The sequence below is a fragment of the Telmatherina bonti genome, assembly GCF_933228915.1.
Source record: "Telmatherina bonti genome assembly, chromosome: 5".
NCBI classification, from domain to species: Eukaryota; Metazoa; Chordata; class Actinopteri; order Atheriniformes; family Telmatherinidae; genus Telmatherina; species Telmatherina bonti.
Window position 1 is genome coordinate 23,033,835 of NC_136623.1, and position 24,289 is coordinate 23,058,123.

A 24,289-nucleotide genomic window follows, 5' to 3' on the forward strand; every position below is an offset into this window, starting at 1 on the left:
TTTTTATTAAATAACTCATTTATTACTCGTAAAATATACAGCAATCTCAGTACTGAAAGAACTCATCTGACTTTTGAATTCACAGTAATTATTTCTATATACATGCTAGTTTCATTCCTCTTCAAGAAAAGCAAGGAAAAAAATCCTTGTCATTCAACTGAAGCTAGCAAATGTACATATTTCCAGTTAAAATCCTTTTTTAAAACAGACAAAACTGGGAGTTTTTGAATCATGGTATTATTGAGTGGTTTCTTCTTTTTTTAAAGTTAAAGCAAGCAAAGTTAATATAGGAGTAATGATATCACTCAGAGAAAAAAAAACAGAAAAAAACAATGCTGAACTGTCATTGGTTTACAGTGTTTTCTCCTCACAAAGCTGCGCAAAGATACCTTAGTACTGGATCAGTGCTTTAATACTTACCTAATGCGCACTTTCACTGTACTTTCAGAGCTGCCTCTACAAACCCACATTTTTTCAGTAACTAATGAAGGCACAAAATGAACACATAAAAAAGAACCAAAAATACACAAATAATTTATTCTTTGAAGACTAAACCATGATGAACAGGTCTCTATACAAAGATAGGGCTGATCAATTTAATTACCAAGTGAATGTATCAAATATTTTTAAACGGCTTAGTTTGATCAGATTTCTAGAAGGTAAAGAGTTTAAGACATCAAAATGAGTATATTAAAATTTAGATCTTGAAAAATAAATGATTTTTTTTTTCTTGTCCCTTGCATGACTTACAAACTTGAAGCACAAGTGCATTCTGATGGATTTTAGTGTGCGTATATCAATCAATAACCCCCCTCCCATATTCTTGCTAACTCATAAACCCTAAAATTTTAAATGTTTACACACTTAAAACTGGGTTAAAATGCATCCAGGTCTTTTGGTCCCTGCTGGTGTGATTCTACGGAGTGCAACCACACCATTTCAGCATATTATTGCCATACAACAGCTGCTGTCTGCCCAACAAGTTCAGTTTTTCCACACTCTAGAAGATTGTTGGTAAAGCAGTGGTTACTGAGGTCCAGAATCAGCTGAAGGACATCTGGTGATGGATAGTCAGGAGGAGTGTGGGCCAGCTTGCTGCACCTCCCCAGCCGATTTGCTCTCTGATGGTTAGGGGGACTCTTAAGGCTCCTGTGGGGGCTTGTGTATTTTTCTGGCCTCCCAAGCTTGCGGTGAGTGATTTTTTGTTTAAAGAGACACAGTGCGTGTGTGTATGCATTAACTGCTTCCTCCTGCCCATCAGTATGTCTCTGAATCAGAGTCATTGAGTTCTTCATCTTTGTAGAAGCCATCATGGTGGCTGATGTTGTTGAAGCTGCAGTAGGAGCTGTGCTCACCGCGTAGCACGGGCAGGCTGTCGAAGGTGACGCTCTTGGAGGGGCTGGTGGTGTAATGGTTAATGGCACTGAAAGGTAAGGTTGGTGCCGGGGTGCAGGGGGACACAGGCATCATGGTGGCCAGGATGAGGGCTAGGCAGTCAGCCACATCTTTGTTTGGGGCACAAGCCAAGGCAGGTGTGTAACCTGTAAAAAAGAACAATGCACAGATGTTACACAATCTGCAAAAATCAATAAACCTGTTTGACGACACAAAATAATAATTACATTCAGAAAAAGGCTAATATGTCTGAATAAATTTTAATAAATGATAAATCTGTTAAGAAGAAAGGGAGGCAGAGAGCTCTTAGCCAATGAGCTTCCAATTTTGGTTCCTTTTTACTAAGACTGAACTTTATATGATCTTAAAAAACACAAAATCAAAATCTCAGATAACAACAACAAATAAAAAACACTGCTATAAGCACACACTATCTGGGGACCTCATAATGCATTGAGTGTTCCCTTCTCTCACTCCCCAATCTTCTACCTTTCTTTATATCTGAATCTTTACACAGGTAACTGGCTTCAGACCTGTAGGTTTCTGATTTGTAGCTGCTGTTCCAGCCAGACTTACCAATGCAGATTTGTACATTTATTGTCTTTTCGTGCTGTTCTTCTCCGTCCTCACAAGAGGTATCTCCTCACAAAGCCACTGACCAGACGGCTGCTCTTTGTGGGCCTTAATTGCAAGATGTTTCTCACGGTCTACAAGAGCCATTTCCTTTCCATCACTGCCAAATGGATGCTCTGAGGCAGTCATTGGGTTACTCTCTTAACATGCTTTAATTAGGACTCTGTCCTAAGAGAAATGACTTCTGTAGTGACTTAGCTCTATATAAATATAACTAAATTGAATTATTTTTCCAATTTACTTCCATCCATCTAGAAAATGTCAAAAACAATTTAAAAATGCCAGTAAAACTCAAATGCTTGTTTTTGTAGCTGCAACACTTAAAGCACAATTAAAAATAAAGACAATATTCTTTTGTACAATATTGTACATATTCTTTTGTACAATATTCTTGCATATCTGTCCTTTATAAAGAACCACCTCCCCCCCCCCCCCCCCCCCCCCTCACTATGATGGTAATATTTTTTCTTTAAAGCTGCAATTTAGTTAATAGTTGTCAGTGTCCAACTCTTAGAAGTTGAATGTCATTTGCTACTTTCATGTCAACTTTATCAAAGCATTGCATTCTGTTTAAACAGTTTAGGTTTTTAAGGTCCAATTGGAAAGAAAACTAGTGATCAAAAAGCCACTCAACATGAAGCCTCCATGAAATCAAGTAAGATGTTTAACTGCATATGATCCCTCATCCACATCTACTTTTATAATGAAATTTGTATTATTTATTGGTGTGATGGACAATGCTGAATGATTTTTAAGTTCAAGATAAAAAAAAAATAAATAAAAAAAAAGTCTAAAAATGTGTGCTAGAATTTTGCACAATAGTAGCCTTTACTTTTCCATTTTCAGAAATGTTACAGTGTAATTACCATTCTCATCAACTGCAAGGACACTGGCTCCCTTTGCAAGCAGCTCCTGCACCACCACAGTCAGGCCGTTTCTTGCAGCGACATGTAGAGGCCTTAAATAAAAAGACAAAAATACTCAATGTGCTGAAGGGAAACTTGTACTGTGCTCTCTACATTGAGCTAATATCTGCAGTTCCCACAGAAATCTGTTTAACACCATGTCATAGATAAAACAGCTTTGATACGTACGTCTGTAAGGCGGCATTTGTAGCATTTATGAGGTTTCTGTCTGTAATCTTCTCCAGTATCAACAAGGCACTGGTTTCATGTCCCTGCAGAAAGACAGATACATTGTAACAACAGCTAAAAAGATCCACAGGCAGCAGCTAAATTAGTGCAGAAAATGTACATCAAAACATCGCTTGTCTCATAGCTCAATTGCCTGAATCATGTTTTAGGTTTATAGGCAATAATTCACAGTCAATCAGCAAAAGTTGCACATAATTTAGCCAAAATATGACTTAAGCAATTATGCTATAAGGAAGGGGTATTTGATTCCATCCTTTTTTGTATTTCTGCTTCAACAAACCTGCGTCTTATTAAATTGATCTAACAGCCAATCAGCTTCTGCAGCTGACTCATTAATGTGAGTCAGCAGTCATGGAGCAAGGATACACGGAAAACCTCATGGATTGCGGAGCTCGTAGGACCAAACTGAGCACCCCTGCTATAAAGGCCAATGACATGCTGATTTATTAGTGGCTGTAAAGTGACAGAACAGTGCCACCACGTGGTAATACTTACCTTACTGCAGGCCAGATGAAGTGCGGTGTTCTTCACAGCATCCTGTAGAGTGAGATCTGCTTTTGCACTGCTCACCAGCAGCTCTAAGTGTGACAGTGAAGTGGACAAATGTAGCCAAAAACAAACTGAAAATAATTAAATATGGCAGAAGTCATGCATTCTGGTTATCGGGGGCCAATGTCTGGCAGGTGGTTAAAAAGAAAGAAGTATTCTTACCAACAGCATTGGTCTGGCCGTTCTCAGCAGCCATCATGAGTGGTGTCTTCCCTGCAGCATCGATGCTATTGACCTGTGCGTTGTGGCCCAACAGCAGCTGGAGACACTCCACGTGGTCGGTGAAGGCGGCAGCATGCAGCGGGGTCCTGCACAAATACCATTTAGGCATGTTTTTAATCCAGTATTGTGGTTCTGTATATTAACTTTTATATCTTAAACAATGTTGCTAGAATAACACAGAAGCTGAAATAGCTGCTGCACTGTATACCTGTTTTTGCTGTCTTTGGTATTGACAATGGCAGGGCCCAGAGTGTCTATTAACATTTCAGCAGCACCTTCGTTGTCATGGATTCTAGAAGATGAAAAGAAAGGAAAAAAAAAACAAACAAACAAAAAAACAAAACAAAAAAACCCAGCTTATTTATATAGTCTAAAAGGTTTTTCACTCTGAAGCATTGATTGAGACAAATACAGGAACTTACACAGCACAGTGGAGGGGGCTGAAAGCATTGCCTTCAGCCTTGTGAAACACCTCCTGTTCCAGCAAAACCTCCACACACGTATCGTGACCTGCAAGAAATAAAACATGGGTTAAAACCAGTACTCTTCGTTAAGAGTTCAGACAAACAGCTCACTTTAGTAAAATCTTCATCAACAAGTTCTAAAATGAACATTTTGGTGTAATAAAAGACAGCATTAAAGCAGCAATAAAAAAAAAAAAAAAAAAACAGTTCTAAACATTCATTCATTCATTTTCCGAACCGCTTATTCCAATTCAGGGTCGCGGGGAAGCTGGAGCCTATCCCAGCCGGCTTTGGGCGACAGGCAGGGTACACCCTGGACAGCTCGCCAGTCCATCGCAGGGCCACACAGAGAGACAAACAACCACACTCACGCTCACACCAGTTCTAAACAGAAACATAAAATGTGCATGCCGACAGTAAATGCACATTTCTCTATAAAAAAAACCTTCTGGCTTTTATTCAAAAGAGAACATAACTAAACATCAGCTAAATGTCTGTAAATGTTTAGATTGTTTTATTTAAGGTCTGTAAACACCCTTGTTTGTACCATTGTAGCAGGCCCAGTGCAGTGGAGTGTAGCCTTGGTTGTCTGTTAAGGGAGGAAGTGTTTCCACTGATTGGGCAGCATGCAGAAGGCCTCCCAGTACCCCTATGTGTCCACATGCTGCTGCCAGATGGATTGGCGTGCGGCCTTTACAGTCTCGCACCAGGAAGTTGGCGCTGTGCTGAAGCAAGGCTTCTACACACTCTTCATGACCAGTCACTGCCTGAGGACAGAAAAACCGCTTTTATTGATGACAATTGCACAAGGATGAGGTACAACTGTCAGTAAAATTTAAACTCCTGTCAGTAAACTGAATAAAAGCAGACAAATTTAAAGAAACGTCATTAAAAAAGAATCTCTAAAACTGTCAGACTGGCTTGAAAGAGACTTTCATATACAAGTAGGTGAAAGTTCTCTGACAGCTGCACACACACAAAAATCTCCTCAGATTTTCAGGGAAGTTCAGATTTTAGGAATGTGAGTTCTGCTTCAAAAACCCATAATTTCATGTTTCTTCCAAAGGTTTGAGGTGAGTTTTGAAATCAGTCTGGATTAATTGTCCTGTTGTAGAGGAAGGTCTCTTCTCACTGAGTGACTGCAAACCTTTACATTAACGTAGCAGAAATGAAGAACCACCTGTTAATATTCATGCAATGTTAACTGTATCAATTATTGTCACACAAACTCAAAGCTGAATATTGCCATCTACATGCGAGATGCTCATGTTTTCCTTTTGCCACATCCAACAAAAACTGTTGTGTCCAGATATTTTCACTTGTTGTAGGCTGATCAATCCTGATTTTATCGACTTCATATGCTGACTTTCGTTTTAATATGGTCTCAGATCAAGTTCTTTTAAAAATGATTTTTACCTGTAGGCCTTGTACAAAGAAACGGTGCACCACTTTGAATGGTATCTAAACCTCCTTGGGGCAACTTTGAGTGCCAACTTAGCTGCTATCATTTATGTATTTTTCTAACCCAGTCTCTTGCTCAAAGGAGCCCCATGAATAATTCATATTATGAAAGATTTTAAGAGTCAGAAAAAATAGAAACTATTGAAAAGGGATATAGCAATACAGTGATGGATAGGGGTGGAAGAAAAAATCATTTCACATAAAATTCGTTATTTGTTTTTGTTTTACAATTTTTAAATTATTATTATTATTATTTTTTTTTATCATCAATTTTCCCCCCAATTTTAAATGTTTATATGTTTAGATGACAGATGAAGAAGAAGTTACTGCTTTTCTCCAGCAGGGGGCGAAATGTTTCTCTTCGACTGTCTAGTGCAGGGGTACACAACTCCGGTCCTTGAGTGCCACAGTCCTGCAAATGTTGGGAGTTCCCCTACTGCAACACACCCGATTCAAATCAATGGCTAATTAGCAGACTTGCGCAGAGTTTGATGTCAATCTCTGCACAAGTCTGCTGATTAGGTCTGATGTGTGCCAGGTGTGTAGCAGCAGAGGACCTCTTAACATTTGCAGGACTGTGGCAATTGAGGACTGGAGTTGCGTACCCCTGGTCTACTGACATGACATTATACCAGTTTTGGAAAACATTTAAAACAGAAGATGGAGAATGGCGGATAACCTGCAAAAATGCGTGGAGATGAAACCTCCACCATCACATTTTAGGTCAAAAGTATGGACACATTTTGGATTTTTTGCTTTAAGGGAAAAGCAGAGCTGGACATGTTGAAAGCTGTTTGTAAACTCTGTAATGCCCATGTCGCGTACTTCAGTAACGTGGCCAACGTTGCTGCCTACCTAGCAAAACGCCATCCTAAGGTAAATGCAGAGCAAATAGCCAAACATACAGCAGCAGCAAGTCAACAGACTCTCAAACCAGCACTTTTATATGCAGTTCAAACTTTAGAAACAAGAGAATAAGTTTAAACAGCCAGTTCAGACATATTGCTGCTGTATAAATGTTAAAAACTGATATGCAGGTGATTTTTTTTCTTTGTGAAATCTGGCTCGTGACATAGTCTGTAAACTCAGTCATCATGCTACTTTTTCAAATGGCCTGTAAAAAATGTCGATATTCAGTAATCGCAGTTTAAATCGGCTAACAACCACAATATCATATTTAAACTTGATGAGTAAAATGTTGACATTCAACAATGTGGTGTGCAACCAGGATAAAGAAACACATTTAAAACATTTTCTTTGAAGCTTAAAAGTTACCTATATGTCCTTCTGTAATGTAAACAAAAATCCATATAATATGTAAACTGTGATGCTCAATCTACAGAATATGCCACAGTCAATTTCAGTCGAAATAACATTGTTCATTTAAATGTCTGATTTTAACACAGCAATAACATTATATTTTGATATTTTAGTTGCTTTTTATGCTTTGAAATGAATTGGAGTGATTGTGCAAAGTAAACATACAACATCATTTTTTAATCTTCATCAGGTGGCATTGTGTTAAAGCATTTAACCTACAGTCAAAAACACGAGTAATTTGTGCAGGGGAGCCCTAAGTCAGCATATTCTTTTGCATTTAACTCCAATATAAATGAAATTGATGAACATTTTTACGTGCATGCCTTCAAACGTAATGGTTTCTGGTTATTGAGCATGGTTGCGTAACAGTAAGTCATTGGCTGCCAGCCACTGTTACAGCAGACAGCTTTATAGATGGAATTCAGTGGACAAATAAATAAAAAAATAGACTCAGAGCTTGACATTACTAAAGCTTGTAAACTCAAGCTTTACTAATGTCTGAAAAAATGTACTTTGATCATAAATGTGTAAAAGCACAAAAATGTGTTTTTATTTAAAAAATGATTTAGAAATATGACATTTGTTAGTAGAAAAAGTATCAGTTTATCAAACTACTCCATTATACTGTGGTTTGGCTGAAATACATTGTATGTAACAACATCTACTTACTCCTCTGTGCAAGGCTGTCCTACCCCACTTGTCTTTGGCTTCTACACTGGCTCCCTTATTAAGAAGAGAATACACACAATCTGTGTGTCCGCTAAGGACTGACAGCATCAGAGGAGTTCTGAAAGAAAACAGATCATCACGTTAGCCTCTATTTTAGAACAATGGCTTCTAGGAGAATTAAAAAAAAACAAAAAAAAACATAAAATATTTTCTTACTGTCCATTCCCATCTTGAATATCTACTGCACTTTGAAGATCAGCATTTCCGATCAGGAGACGCAAACATTCTGAATGACCATTGGTAGCTGCAGGAAGGAATATGATTGTATTACAAGCTCATACTCCAAGACCAAGGAAGTTCATTAGCAGCCAACTCCAAGTGTGTACCTGCAGCATGTATTGGAGTTCGCTTCAGGGTGAAATCTTTGACCAAGATGGAGGCTCCCTGGTTGATGAGGACATCAACACACTCTACATGGCCCTTAAAGGCAGCTAAGTCCAGGGGTGTCCGTCCCTGGCTGTTTCTAACATCCAAATCCAGTAGAGATTGCACCAGAACTTCCATGGCTTGATGGTGACCATGGTATGCCTGAAGGATAAATTGACTGAGTAAGTTATAGGCGATATAATATCACGCAAGAGCCAGGTTCATGACAGCACTGGACAGGGTCACAATACCGTTGTTACCAAGCACGTGTGTGGCAAACCTCAGAAAACAAAACGACACAAAACACAAAAAACCTACCAGGCAATTTGTGCACACTTATTTAACTATTTGTATGTGTAGCAGCTGCTTTAAACATGAAACTATTAGATTTATGAGGCTGAGGCGGAAATAATCTGGGTAAAAGCGTTTTTGTAATTTGTGCATTTTGTGTGTAATTTCTACATATTTGTTTGTGCATTTGAAAATACATTTAGTCCCCGAAGTTACACACAAAATGGTTTATAAGCCTATTAACTCACATGCAACTACCCAGTTCTTACTCACAAGTTACACATTTATTAGTTTACCCAGTTTGCACATCATTTATAAAACACGCACACAAAAATCACGATAATACTGACGCTTCTCTCCATAGAAAACAAGTATCAAACTCTACTCACAGCAAGGTGGAGGGGGCTGACAGGAGCTCTGACATCGGAGTCATTCAGGATGTCTGTCCCTGAGGTTTCCATTAGCTGAAAACATCAGACACACGTTAAGAGTCCACTACAGATACAATCACACTCCCGTTCTCAAATTTCATCATCACCACTATCAATGACATTGTGGCTTGTTTTCGGAACAACTACACAACAAGTACAGTGATGAAAAGCTCAAGTCAACTTACCACATCTAAAGGCGTTTCACTTGCAATCTGTCAAAGAATGAGAAGAAAAGCAAAAAATAAAGACAAAAACAATAATAAAAACATGGAGGTCAGTGTTATCGGTATCTTGTTTAATATGACAGTTCTGCACATTAAACTTCCATACAAGCTTAATAACCTGGATGTAAATAAAAATCAGTACTTTATAGAATGAATGGACCCTGGGACAGGTACCCTACTCATTGCAGTATCAATATGTATACATATATGCATTAAATCTTTTAAACACATGGCAGCTTACTGCAAAGTCACGTCACTTAATTTCAAACTTCATTGCTGACTAATTTTTCTTTTTTTTTTCTTTCTTTTTTTTTTATAAATGACTAAAAATGCAATTAAAAAACATTAAACAGAAAAAAAGTTACATTTTAAATGTCCTGAGGAAACTGTTTCACTGTGGCACTAAACGTACATATTCTTAAGGTTCGGATCTCAGATAAGGTGTCGATGTTAACAAAACTTATAAAGAATAGTGGGTCCATCTGAAGGTGTAGTGCAACTTAGAAATTGATACAATGATGGAAGAATCAGCCTGTTCAGCTGAGCACATTCCCGCGATGTGTAAAGGGTTCTCAACACAACATGGCAGTAGGATAAATATTCTGGTTGCTCCTCTATGGAGAATGAGTGTTTCACCTACTCGTAGATTTAAAAAGAAAAAAAAATAATGCCGATATTTGTGTGATTTTCAGGTGGTCGATGATTTTATCTGACATGCTCTCTGTCCACGGTGGAAGTCTGCTCACCTTGCGTGTGCACACACTTATCTCTGTGTGGTTGCATCACAGTGAAACTCAGAGAGCACGGCACAGACAGCAGCTATGACATACTTTAGACTGCTTTGTTTTAATAAAAGAAATAGAAAACCAGATCAAAATGAATTGACTTGACCTGGGAGGCGGGGCAGTGGGTCACCTAAAGAGGGCAGAGCCCCCTGCCCATATAATGGTAGGCGAAACACTGGAGGTGATGACTTTAAAATGGAACGTAGTCCTCACCAGTTCTAGACAGAGACGATGTCCGTATGCCGAGGCATAATGCACAGCATTGTAGCCCTGATTGTCCCGGATCCCTGGATTCGCATCATTTCTCAGTAAATATTCCAGGCACCTGCAGATATAACAAAAAAGCTGGAGTCAAGTGAGAAACATCCTGGCTCGCAGGGTTCAGCCATTATAACTGTATAACTGATATTATAAGAGATCTTTTATTTACTGAAAGCCACAAGCAGCAGCCATTGCACCCATCTAAACAATATCCTAACAAAAATAGATAAATAAAAACAGGAATTTATTAAGTACTACTGACTTTCCATCTGTGTCAGAGGCAGCGGCGTAGTGGAGGGGAGTGCATCCACGCTCGTCTAAATCATTGACGCTGGCCCCAGAGCCCACCAGAGCAAACAGGCACTGGTAGTTACAATTGGCAGCGGCATAGTGTAGCGGGGTCCTGGAAAAACAAACACAGTTTGGTTTCCTGTTCAGATTTAATCCCTGATCCAAATCCACCTTGAAAAACCACAAACCTGCCAAAGCTGTCCTTTCTGTTAAAGTCTGCCCCGGTGTTGAGCAGAAGATTGAGACATTCCAGGTTTCTAAGGGGACATAGAGTTTTACTGCAGCAAAATATATAATTATTTTCACCATTTTAAAAATGTTTAACTACATTTGAAGATCTTAATCCACTATCAAACTGTCCTGTATTTACCCTCCAGCAGCTGCTGCATGTAAACATGTCCTTCCAAAGTCATCAGGAGTATCAATATCAAAGCCTGCAGGTGGCAAAGTGTTATGAAGAACCTTCTCAAAGTTTCAGTCTACTAAAATTGTATGCTTTAAGTTGTAAATATCCATTTAAATGTAAGACTTTTGAGATTTTGCAAGGTGGAATGCTTAAAAATACAAACAAGACATGTTCACCTGAGGACAGGAGCTTTCGGCAGCAGTCAGAGAAGCCACTGAGAGCAGCCAAATGCAGTGGAAACATGCCATGAATCCCTCGTCTGAAAAGAGAGTGTATACCGATTAACCTGGTAATATAAGCTTTTTTTTTTGCCATTTATCTTTTTTAGATTATAAAAGAATTACTGAGAACTAGGCAGAGACTACAGAGCAGGAGACCCTCCGTGTAGCCAATTATATAAAGGTACATTGTTCTACATTTCAGTTATGGAAACCTTTTATAAGAGAAGCACATTCTCAGTGTGCAAGTAAAGCAAAAGCTCACTTACTTAGCTGTGTCAGCTTTGTTAGTGATGAGGGTGTTAATCAGCAGCTCATGTCCGTATCGAGCTGCGATATGTAGTGGTGTATTTCCGTTCTTATCTTCACAGTCAATCTCAGCACCTTGGGGGGGGGGGGTTAGAGAAAGTAAGCAATTAGTTGTTTTACACTATGAAGCAAGTTTTATAGTGCAGAATGACTACTTGGCCCACAGCAGCTCACCATTCTCAATGATTGCTTGAGACCTAGAAAACCTTCCATGGATCGCTGTCATGTGAAGGGGAGTCTTCCCATCTTTACTCTAAAGTGAAACAAAAACATATAAAGTACTTCCATATTTTCATAAGTGTATAATCAGGCAACGACTAAAGACTGTTTTGTTAGCATGTAATGCATTACAATGTCATTTAATCTGAGATGTAGCTCACACAAAGGGAATTTAAAATGTTCAGGGTTGAAGATAAATAGGTCAGATCGAGTGCAAGTCGGTGCTTCAATTGCCTGTCATTAATTGTTGCGTGTAAAAGGGGCTCTGAGATGCTTGCAAACATAACCCACTCTGACGTAATATCTAGCATGTTCGATATTCTGGGGCAGAGTGCAGGAGATGAGTTGTGATGTCCGTGAGGAACTAAACACCTAAAGACTTGTTACCGAAACATCAACCAAGTACATGCATGCTAAAGTCAAGTCTGCCAAAAGGTTAAGACCTGTAAACAGACTTAAATTTAGCATGCAAACAAGTCTAAGTGCTGATTTTTAACATTGGCTACAATGAAAAAACAATTTACAGGATATGTATACATGCTTTTTCTAAGTAGCAAAAGGAAAAATTGTGACCCTTACTTTAATATTGACATCAGCCCCATTGCACACCAGGAGCTCCAGACAGAGCGCACCATGGCGTGAAGCTGCGGTGAAATGGAGAGGTGCAAAGCCCTTCGTGTTCACCTGGTTGACATTTGCTCCACACTCTATGAGCTCATTAACTACTACATCCTGCCCATTGTAGCAGGCCACGTGCAGCGGGGTATTTCCATATGCATTTGGCTCATTGATCTAAACATCAAGACAGACAGGAAGGAGTCATCATGACACAGTCATTTCTATCAGGACAAACTAGCACCAATACAGGACTGGTAGTCTCATATAACTCAATATAGTCGTTACAGAAGCAGTATTAAAGCAGGTGGTGTGGGTGGAACTTACATCCACTCCCATATCCAGGAGGTATTTCACAACACTAATCATTCCACTAGAGGCTGCTGCATGCAGGGGGGTGTAAGATTTCTTATCTTTGCAGGCCACCTCAGCCCCATGAGATGCCAGCAGCTTCACTACTTCTATGTGCCCTGCAGACAAAAAAATTACAATTTAATTGTGTTTAAAGTCTAACAAAAGCTTCTTGTAAATTTATCTATTTTTTGTTTATGTACAACATGACAGGACAAATGAACCGATAACAGAAAGGAAAGTATTCCTAAAGGTATATAGATGAATAATATACTTGATATTTATATATATATATATATATATATATATATATTTTTTTTTACCCATGTAGGCTGCCCAGTGGATTGCACGGCGGTCTTTCTTGTCAAAAGCATTGATGTTGGCTCCCCTGGAGAGCAATAACCTCACCATCTAGCAGCAGCAATAGACAAAATACAATTATACAGAGCAGTCAGGATATCTATCAGGGGAAGCAAAACATGGAACACAACTTCCTTTCACAGTCTGCACCACAAACAGCTTTCTCTAATTTAATCTCATATCATGACTTACTTAACTCCAAGAAGACTATTTTGTTAGGATAACAAACATTAGGGTGGCAAAAAGGATTGGATCTTTAACATATACTCAACACAGATATGCCAAGAGCTGTTGTTGCACAATATATCAGCATGCAAGTTTCCAAAAAACTTTAAATTTATAAACTAGTAGACACAATGTTACAAGGTCTAAAACTACATTTCATCTCCTGTAACGTTGCGCTTCATGGGTATACAGAATAAACTGAAAAGCTCCCTGAGTGACTCCTAAACATTTGATATAAAAACTTCAGGAAATGTTTTCCACATTTAAGACCGCTGATTTGCAAGTATGTACATCATAATGATAAGGAATTTGGCTGGTGTCACATGACTGGACAAGAAAAGTCTGAACAGTGCTGTTGTGTGAGAAACACTGAATGTTTCTTACTTAACGGAGCCTGCTGCAGTCACAGCAGAAAACTTAACTGAAAAAACTTTTTTTATGTAATAAATCCTTCTAAAACATAACAGAAACAATTTTGTACTTTGCCCTGGTGTTGGGATTTGTGTGATAGGACTAAATTTGTGCAACTCCCACATGGAATGGTTGATTATTAACACTGCAGCACAAGCTTAGCATAGTTGTACTATTGTCTACTACAGAACATAGGAACAGGCCACAGTTTATGCCAAACAATACTGAAAAATACTTAATTTTGTAGTTGTTAAAAAATATATAAGCTTTGCAAACAAATACATACATTAAAAACTAAAAATATGAAAAAAACAAATTAGTCAATTACATAAAAAGCCACACGAGTATCAATAACAACTTCTCATTAATAGAGCAAGAAGAACATGTGCTCTGATGATAAAAAAAAGTAACCAGTTAGAAGCTGGCCAGGCATAGCTGACTATAGTACATCATGAGTTAAGTTGAACAAAGATATTTATCATTTTGTCTCAAACTAATCCAAGTGTTGTTTCATGACATTATATTATCAGTACAATGCCCATTGTGTTGACACATTTATGAAGTAAAGACACTTCCTCTGAGCTAGAGGAGGAGGTCAGAAAGCTGTTTGTGCTCCTTTTGCTTCTTTATCTTCTGCCATTTCTAGTCATTACAGCGCAACTAAAGCAAAATGAAAAGCATTAAAGAGGCCCTTAAACACAGCTAATGACTGTACTAAACAATCCTTTGCATTTATTGTTACCTCCAAGTGACCGCTGAAGGCTGCGTGGTGCAGCGCAGTTCGACCTGCTCTGTCTGATACATTCACATTGCTAAGTAGAGGAACAAGGGCTTCAGCACAGCGGACAGCCTTATTGGCTGCTGCGATGTGAAGCGGCGTCTGCCAGTTCTTGTCTCTGGCGTTTACATCTGCAGAGTGTTTCAGCAACACCTGGACAGCCTCCTGGAAGATAACATACCAGACACACACACATTCCTCAGAACTTGGATACATAAAATATTGTCTATGCTACTGTAGTAGCATAGACAATATTTTTAGAAATAACACAATAGACATAGACAACATTTTCAAAATAACACCGAAACAGAGGAATGTTCTCATACCTCACTGCAGGAAGCCACGGCCCGGTGCAGGGGAGTCAGCCACTTATTATCTTTGGCATTTACTCTCGCACCTACATGTCAGAGGACAGTGGCTGTCAGACTATTTTATATCATACACTGTTATGATATCCGCTTTAACATTTTGAAAAGTAATAAGTGCTTTTTTTTTTTTTTTTTTTTTTTTTTACAGATAAGACAAGGCCATAAGGCCACATAAAATGCAGATGCATGATCTGAAAATATGTTCCACCATGTTTTATATTTGACATGTAACATTAAGCTCAGTCACTGATCAGTTTGAATGGTACAGAAAAAGCAAAATGTCAGAACCTACATTAATGGTATGGCAATTTTCAAGGTTTAAGGAGATGTAAAATATATAAAGAACAGTGTTTGCACAGTTAAGAAAAAATATATGGCATATCTGTTGCCTTTCCATTATTGCACATTAGAACAAGCAATAATTCACAGCTTAAACTGCAAACTTACATTATGTTCTCAATGAGCACCTAAAATAACTTTTACTGTCTTGTACAGAACCAGTCTTGAACACTCAGAGAAACTTAATGTTGATAAGGAAAATGTACCTGAAAGAATCAGCAACTCTATGATTTCTGCATCTCCAAGATAGGCAGCAGCATGTAGTGGAGTTCTCTTCTCGTTATCCTGTTAAAGAAACACAAACAAACAAAAAAAAGACAAACGATTTCAGAAAATGCTGCTCGGATCAAAGCCAAACAGAACATCTTGCCTTTTCTCTTTTGACAACAAAACACTGCTTTATTTGCTATCTTCCCAGTTGACAACATTGCAGTGTTAAAAACGATGTATAACAAACAGTTGATGCAAACACTCAGTCACCATGGGGCTAAACACAAATTGAGAAAAAGCATGCAGCAAAACACAAACAAGTACAAACCAGCCAGATTTTGAAACAAACACCCCCACCACAACAGCGACAGTGAGGAATGCAATAAAATAAGCAGAGCCAGGTCATGCAGTGGGAACAGTAAAAGCAGGCCGTGTGCTGATCTGTATGCAACTATTGACTCAAAGTATTGTGTGAGACCATTCAAGGACATAAATACATAAGAGATTTTCAACTCAGTTTTGCTGCGATGTTATTAAACTATGACAATATGAGGAAACAGATGCAGAGATTGATGGTTGTGGGGATTACCTGGGCATTCACATCCTCCTTTTTGAAAATGAGTGAGCGTACTTCATCTGGGTCGACGTTAAAAATAGCTTTCAGCAAAGCTGGCTGCAAAAGAGAAAAGCCGTGTTAAAAAATAAACAAACAAAATGTTGCATTTTTACAAACTACCATTTTAACATTTTATGTGCAATGAAACACTACTTTTGTCTTCTTTGTCTCATGTGTCAAGCTAACACTTTAAATTAAACCTGAGATACCAGGCAGACCTTAAAACTAAAGAAGATTTCAAGATCCTCGTCGTGAAGCACAATACATGCACGACTCATTTGCTCCTCAGATCAAATAATTTCATTATAGAACAGCATAAACCGAAGCAAAGTGATGAAGGATGGAGACATTTTACAGAAATACAAAGTCATGAGAAGAGGTTGTAAAAGATATTTGAATGTATATTTTAACAAGATGATCATATGATAACATTTCACTAAATGATGTCAGACATTTCATCTGATAGTGACAAATACAGAAAGTCATTTTCTAAAAGTTCCCTGTGTGCCAGTAATCAAAACAACAAATCTTTAAGTACGGAGCAAAAAAAAAAAAAAAAAAAAAAAAAAAAAAAAATTCAGTCTTCAATAAATGCACATCCAGCAATATATTCCAAAAAAGGGATCAGTTGCTCATCTTCACTTTCTCTCCAGATAAAACTTAAAACGTGAAAGGTCTCTGGTTATTTTGAAAAAAAAAAAAAAAATCCTCGTTTCCAACATGGTCACAGACATAAAAGATTATTATTCAAAGAACAGGACAACTGATGAATGTCTTTGCAAAGTCTGACTTGTGCTTTTTTCCAATCCTGGCTTGGCTATTTAAAATGTAGTTCAATTTGCCCCGCCTTCTTGAAGGGGTTCATGCAGGCTATATTTTCAGATTTTTTTGTGAGGAGCTAAATCCCTAAAATATCAAAATATAACCAAGAATGGTGGTGATTTAATAAAAGCAAACTCAAACCATATTATTTTATTATATTCTACAGTCATTTAGCAGACACTTTCATCCAAAGTGACTTACATACACAATCATAGCCTGATAGGCACATTGGGGGGCAACTTAGGGTTCAGTGTCTTGCCCAAGGACATTTCAGCAAACTCCCTACTTTCCAGTTGCAAGCCAACTGCTCTTCCTCCTGAGCTACAGCTATATTAAAGGTTTAATGACTGACACTGCATTGTTCAAGGACTGGACCAACAGTTCCAGTAAGAAAACCTGAATCACTGCATTTGTCTTTGTCTTTACTTCGACTGAAACATTTGCTTTCATTTCTAAAGAATGTTAGTGTCCAAGCTAAACATACCACAAAAAGCAGGACAGACCTGTTACAAAAGGTGACGGCAGGTTTTATGAATCACTGACTGCAATGTTGGTACATGGAAAACCTGTATCATCCTTAATGGACCTTAAATAGCCTGAAACACAACCTTATTTGCTAAAGTTCAATAAATATGAAATGAGGTTTGTTACTTTAGAAATAACTAAACATTTACATTTGAACAGTCTTTTTTTTCTTTACATGCAACCACTTTCACAAGTATATTTCTTATTTCATTGTACAGTCTTAACTTATTGTATTGTATAGCCAACAAATCGATTAGTTTAACTATAGTTAAGCAGTTTGTATGCGTTCACTTTGAAAGCTTGGACAAACTTTCAAAGTTAGTCCAAAGACACTAGATTATACAGTGACCAATCTTGCTTCACTACCTCCTAGTATGCATCAGTGGCATAGTAGCTCTATGTTTTTGGAAGACATAAACATGGAGTCAAGCACTTTGCTCCTTAGTTTTGATAGAAATGTCAGTTCTAATGCAGAATAACTGAGCCAACTGGATTCAACATTAGGACTTAAAATCAAAAGACAAATATAGGCATCATTGCCTTTTTTTTTTTTTTTTTTTTTTACAACACTGTGGTCCTAGGAGGCATTAAAGGTTTACATGGTTGCAGAGGCATTGTTGCCATCAGGTTTAATAATGGCCATTTTATGATTTTTAGAAACATGAACTATTTTAAATTGACAATAAGTATAAATAAACATAAACAAGGACTACCGTTGCCATTGAGGAAGCAAGTTATTGACAGTCGCTTCTTATAAACACAGGACAATCCTCTCATTTAGTTTTCATAATGTTCATCAGTGTCTGCAGGGCACACTGAAGGGTAAAGTTACTGCTGACAAATTCAAGATAACAAGTGGGCAATTGTGCTGCTTCCACTAATAAATACTGTATTATCTCAACAGGATAAAAGAAGGACAGATATGATTTTTTTTTTTCACTTCTCCAGTCCTGCATGAGCAGTGTGGGAGATTTTCTATGTTCCTCTCTGGCTGCTCCACTGTGCACCTCCTCTCCAAAGACAAGCCAGGCAAGTTAATACCATCACCATGGAGACAGCTCTCTGGCAACTCTACAGGCTCACAGGAGCCCAGGCACTCGATCATTCAAACACACAGACAATAAAAGACACATGCACATACATATGTGACAAGAATAGCAGGCATGTGCAAAACAAGCATTTAGAATTGCTACACAGAGCTATTCTCATTTTGAGGAGGTGGTGTCAAGAGGTAAATATATCAGACAAGACACATCTAGCACCATCAAATAGCCTGTTACCGCATTCATTAGAATTACACATTGATAAACCCGCAAATACATCATCAACTAAATCAAAAGACATTTGAGTAAACTACTTACAAAATGACTCATAGAACATTGTTGAAATATGCAGACACACAACAAACGTCAGACCAAAAGGCATATTTTATCTATAGCACTTCACCTACTTTGAAAAAAATAAATATGAAGATGACTAAACTGGTAGATAGCTTCTGACAGATACCACTCCCAGTGTCCCAAGCACATTTTATCACAATTCCTGGTAATATTCAGATGAGATAACAACTTATTTCAGTCTGTATAAAAGTTACATGAAATGTAATTCCAATGCCTGAATGTCATCTACTTTTTTTTTTTTTTTAATCCATCACAAATGTCTATAGCTTGTTTATCCATCATGTAAACGCTACAAACGTCCTGCTGTCACTGTAACATTAAAGTCAACAGATAGCTGTGGCTCTCATAGCAATCATTTCACAGTTCGTTACAGGGATTTAGTGGTTGTTGTTCTCTTTTAAACGAACCCTTAAGCTCAGTTCATAGTTGTTTTATCACAATATCCTATCCATCACTCTCCCAAATGAGTAACTAATAGCCTTTCATGTTGGCCATGGCTAATTGCTGGAGAAAGACACTAAATCATTGGCTAGTTTTCACTTAATCGCTGATATCTCTATGTAAATAAGATGCTAACTGCTAGATTTAAGATGTGATTGCACTGGTTGTGTTCCCACTGGATTTTACATAAACAGCAGCAAACTGATTTTATCTATGGGGGATGCATCTACGAAATGCTTCCGTTTCAGATACTAGCTGAAGAGAGAGGAATTACATTCAGCAGAGGCGAATGCAGATATGGGGGAAGCTAAGCTAATGTGAGCAAACCCACGTTAGCTTAAACTTATGCCAGCATTTGACACAAGATTACTTACCTGGTCTCGAATTTTGAGAACCACCATATTTCTGAGATTTTAATTACTCTCATGCAGATTCATAAATGTATACTTGTCTCTTTCCAAACTACAATATCTGATCTTTATAAGCTCTCCCGATGGTCTGCTGGAGGCCTAGCGTAACTCTAGCTTAGCTCTTTTGCTAGCTTCCTATGCTGATGGCATGAAAGCAGAGGAGTAGCGGAAACTCCATAACATTGCCGCCACCGTATTTCACCTCCCAAAAAGAGACAATTCAATAGGCTGAGCAAGCGCTACGTAACACTAAGGCAGTTACTAATTGGTTGTTGTTAAGATCGCCCTGTGATAGATATTCTGTCTAATCTAAGCATTGGCTCATGTCGCAATAAGTATTAGAACTCTTTTAATTTGTAGAATGCTAAATTAATTTGTAATATAGTGTACATAAAATGCGACAATAGAAACAAATATAAGAAACAGCGTGGCTCCGCTAAGTCGCATTAGCAGCGCATTTGTTTACAATAAACTAGTTGCTGAACTTGTACGCATGTACGAAGATCCTGTACTGAGCCATGATTCATTTGGTATTAAAAAGACGATTCAGTTTAGCACCAGTGGTGTCAGTGCAAGTATTATTTAACGATTGTCGACCAGAAAATAAACTGTAAAGGTTACAGTCATACAGCGTATAATAATAATAATAATAATAATAATAATAATAATAATAATAATAATAATAATAATAAATTGCGGTTTTAAAACGACTTGCGTCTTAAGTCCCATATGCTAAAATAAGATGATATTTTGCCCTCTAGTGACGTACATCTCAACTACAACCAAGGCCTAAACCTGCCCGCACTTGACGCCAGTAAAACTAGGGTGAAGGGGGCCTTCAAAATAATTTCTTAAAATGATCAACTGCAATGACTTAAAATGCTTTATAATAAATGTCATAGCTATTTATCAACTAGACATGATTATACACAATTTTATGCACAATTCATATGAAAACAAGTTGCCATGTGATGGACTGGGGACCTGTTCAAGGTGTACGTGTCCCCTACCTCTCGACCAATGATTGCTGGGACAGGCTCAAGCTTTCCCGCGACCCTTAATCGGACTAATCGTTTCGGACAAATAAATTAATTAATGAAGAAGTCTGTTTTGATAGAATTTAGAAACCAGAGATATCTTAAATTCAGGCATTCAAAATGTCAGTGGGAATGGAATACACACTGGTATAGATTACCAATGGGGGCTTTTGTATTTATTTATTGTGACCAATAAGCTTTATATGCTCATCAAAACTGTAAATGATAAAAAAAAAAGAACAAATTATACATGCATTACATAATGCAAATAAATAGCTCAGCTCCGAGTAACAGTTATTACTGAATGACTGATTATTAAAGCTTTGTGCCTTTTGAACACATAAATGTTACAGCTATGAAGACTTACTGCTATTCAATCTTAATTGCAGTGGCTAACTACTAATACTACTACTAACAATAATAAACAAAAAGCAAGAAATTGGAAGTTTATTTATCTAACGCAATTAAACAGCAGTAAGGTAAAGAAGCAGAGATTTCAATGATTGCATAAATCAACTATGTAGGATGGTCTCACGTACTCTAAATGAAAATCAGGGGGAACAGAGAGTATGTTCCGGCAGCTATGCAGATAATTTTGAGTACAAACTAGTCACCTTTATTGGAGGTAATGCTGAATGTGATGCTGAGTTCTCCAAAGTAACCCCAATAGAAATGCTCTCTTATTGGGTAAGCTGCAAAGGAGCAAAGTTCCCACAAATTAAATTAAGAGTTTGGGAAACGGTGGAGAAAGAGCATAAATGACAAAAACAGATGCTGACACACATACTCCCTTTACACTAAGCCTGCACTCCGACCCTGTGTTTTCACTGCTCCTGTTTACAGGGCTGTTTAAGTGCAAGAGTGAGAGAAAGTAAATAAAGGAGCAAAAGAAAGATAAATGGTATTTAAACAATTTAAATACCAAATTACTTTTATTTTAAAAAGAGACAGGCATGGTAATTGTTGTATGTGCTTGGGATAAACATGCTTCCTGGGAAATAATAACTGAGGATCAGCTTAATTTTTTAATTGAAATGCACACCTGTACACAAGGACATAATCAAAGAAGATACATTTAGTTGTGAAATGGTAATGAAAGTAAGAAAGGATGCACAAAATTAGGCTACATTATCTCTTATGAGAACCACTCAATCATGCATGTGTTTCATTGTACATTTTAAGCAAGGCAAGGCAAGTTTATTCGTATAGCACATTTCTAGATCAACACAATTCAAAAGTGCTTCACATAAAACATTAAAAGCATTATATGTGGTGCAAAGTAAGCATTTATAAGCAGTAAAAGTTAGCAATAACTGCCAAAAATCACAAGAAAATCATTAACTGAAATTTTAATGCTGTCAATGTTTTAGAGTTGGTAATAAGGTGTCTTAATGACAGTTTTGAAGTGACTGTTGAAAGTCATATCTGAGTCAATCAACACATTTAGCATGTTTGAGTAAATAGGTTTGATTATACTGCTTGTCAATGTCTTTTATGGCTTTTCACAACTTTATATTTGTTAGGATTACAAAGCTCACAATACAAAGGTTGCTGTTGTAAACACTTTGCTCAGAAATGACATGGTCCCAATTATGCCAGCTGTGGATTCCAGTTAAGGGAAGAGACAGCCCCACAGACGTGCATGAAGGAGCATGTTTCAGATCCACTGATGTTTGGCTGTTCCCCTGTCTGTTCAGATGTCAGGATGAGAGATAGCACACAGCTGGACGGTGAGAATCCTTGGATGTCACACACTGGGTCAGTCCCAGCTGCAGTAGGACAGTGGCAAAATGGCAAGAATTTCAGCTTTTTTTTCTGTTTCCCAGCAATCTTCCTGGAGTATTGATGCAGAGCCACAGGTCACATAAATAACAATATTATGCAATGCATCATAAAAGTCTGGAGAATAACGCTTAATAGAAATGGCATAAAAGGCCAAATGTGTCTGTATCTTCTTACAGAACAAACCCAAAGTGGATATATTCAAACATCTAAACATGTATCTTGAATAATAACATGAAAAACAAGGAAAACTGATGAACAGAGCTTTCCTGTTTTCCTAAAGAGTGGACATTTGTCCACCCGACCTAACAGTAAACTAAGGAGAAGTACTAAAGAATGCTTTGAAGTGACAAATAAAAATGTGAGTCCATGGACAGCTGTAGATTTACGATGATAGTAAATCTGCATATAATCTCTGCTAATCCCCTAATCAGTCAAGCATTACTCCAGCTGAGGTGAATAGATATCCTTCTTCACCAACATTTTCACCAGTGAAAATGCTTCTATAACCAATAGTGAAGAAAAAGTGAACACACAGTTAGAGGTTCATATTACTGTTGTTCCTTTTAGGCGTTTAAATTAGGAAGTGCACACTGCTGACAGACAGCATACTTTTCTTTTTCTGATAAGTATCAAGTGGCGTGTGTTATATATTGCACACGCCGTCATACAATGAGACGCAGCTTATTTATTTATCAATCGTAAGGGAATGAACAGTTTTAGTGCTTTCTCCTTGCAATTCACGAAAATAAGCATTACCGCCAGATGGCGTTGTTTCCATTTTAATGGTTTAACAGTGGACCCGAAGACAACATCTTTTTTTTTTTTTTTTTTTTTTTTTTTTTTAAGTTGGAGCATCAAGGAAATAAGGAAATAACCAAGGACATTTTCAGCTGTCAAAACATTCATGTTTGAAATGTTACGTTATGTAAAAATAGGGGGGAAAAAAGCGTTTTTCCAATGTATAATATTCTATGTCATTCTTTTCACAGGCCCCGATGTAGCCTATTACCATATGATAAAGTTGGTTCAGCAGCGTTTTGCCCCCATCAATCAAAGGAAGATGATTGATGAAGGTGCCTGTGCACCTGCTGAGGAAAGTCTGCAGCCAGAGCTGCCCTCGTCTTTTCGTCACAGACATTATCCGAGGACAGAGAAGGAGGCAGTGTTCACAGTCTGCCGCTACCTTGCCCGGGCTTTTATAACTGTCGACCAAGTAGACTATTTATAGCTCCGTCCTCTTTGCAGTACAGGCAACCATCACATCTCGCATAAATGGTCGACTCTGCCGTAAAGGTAGACAGCTAACAATTGCATTTCAGTGTTTAACATATTAGACATGATTTATATGAACATGTATTGTAAGCTTATACAAATGTTATAAATTGAAGTAAGCAAACAATAACTATAATTTAATTAACACACCTATTATAGAATAATAAATAGGTCTGAAGACATTTTGCTAGCTAGAAAACAAGCTGAATCTTGAATTGCCTGCGCGTTGATGTTGCTACTGCGGTCACAGGTGGTCGTTTCCAAATTCATTGTGAGTCCGCTTAGGTGGATCAGAGCTGCTTCAATTACCTCAAGTCATGACATTTCATATGCAACCACAACATTTAGGTTTTGCTCAAGTAGCGACTGGCTTCATTATCATAGAGGGTTATTACCTCCAAGATGTGGGATATTGTAGTGCGGGTTTCTATCTAAAAATAGTCCCTCTTGATCATCTCAGGCGGCTGAAGTGCGCTTATTGAAATGCTGGACAATTAAATGACTTACATCATACCCTTATGACAAACTGCTAATGATTCAACGGATTTATATTCTAATGTAGTTTTGAAATAAGTGAGATGGGAGAAAAAATTCTG

General features: G+C 37.8%; 1 protein-coding gene across 1 annotated transcript; it reads right to left on the reverse strand.

The window, feature by feature from the left end:
- Positions 1–16: 16 nt before the first annotated feature.
- On the reverse strand, positions 17–19,735 carry ankrd28b (ankyrin repeat domain 28b). The gene is made up of 28 exons (XM_079240278.1): positions 19,564–19,735; positions 15,975–16,058; positions 15,382–15,460; positions 14,795–14,865; positions 14,433–14,633; positions 13,018–13,105; positions 12,671–12,813; positions 12,308–12,520; positions 11,684–11,762; positions 11,470–11,584; positions 11,159–11,241; positions 10,947–11,010; positions 10,765–10,833; positions 10,548–10,688; positions 10,238–10,349; positions 9,201–9,227; positions 8,974–9,048; positions 8,254–8,455; positions 8,084–8,171; positions 7,868–7,985; positions 4,965–5,184; positions 4,376–4,463; positions 4,162–4,245; positions 3,894–4,039; positions 3,678–3,760; positions 3,123–3,205; positions 2,895–2,986; positions 17–1,541 (listed from the first exon to the last, which is right to left on the reverse strand). Exons 1-28 carry the CDS (start codon positions 19,588–19,590, stop codon positions 1,258–1,260), a joined length of 3,159 nt encoding a protein of 1,052 aa, XP_079096404.1. The 5' UTR covers positions 19,591–19,735; the 3' UTR covers positions 17–1,257.
- Positions 19,736–24,289: the final 4,554 nt, after the last annotated feature.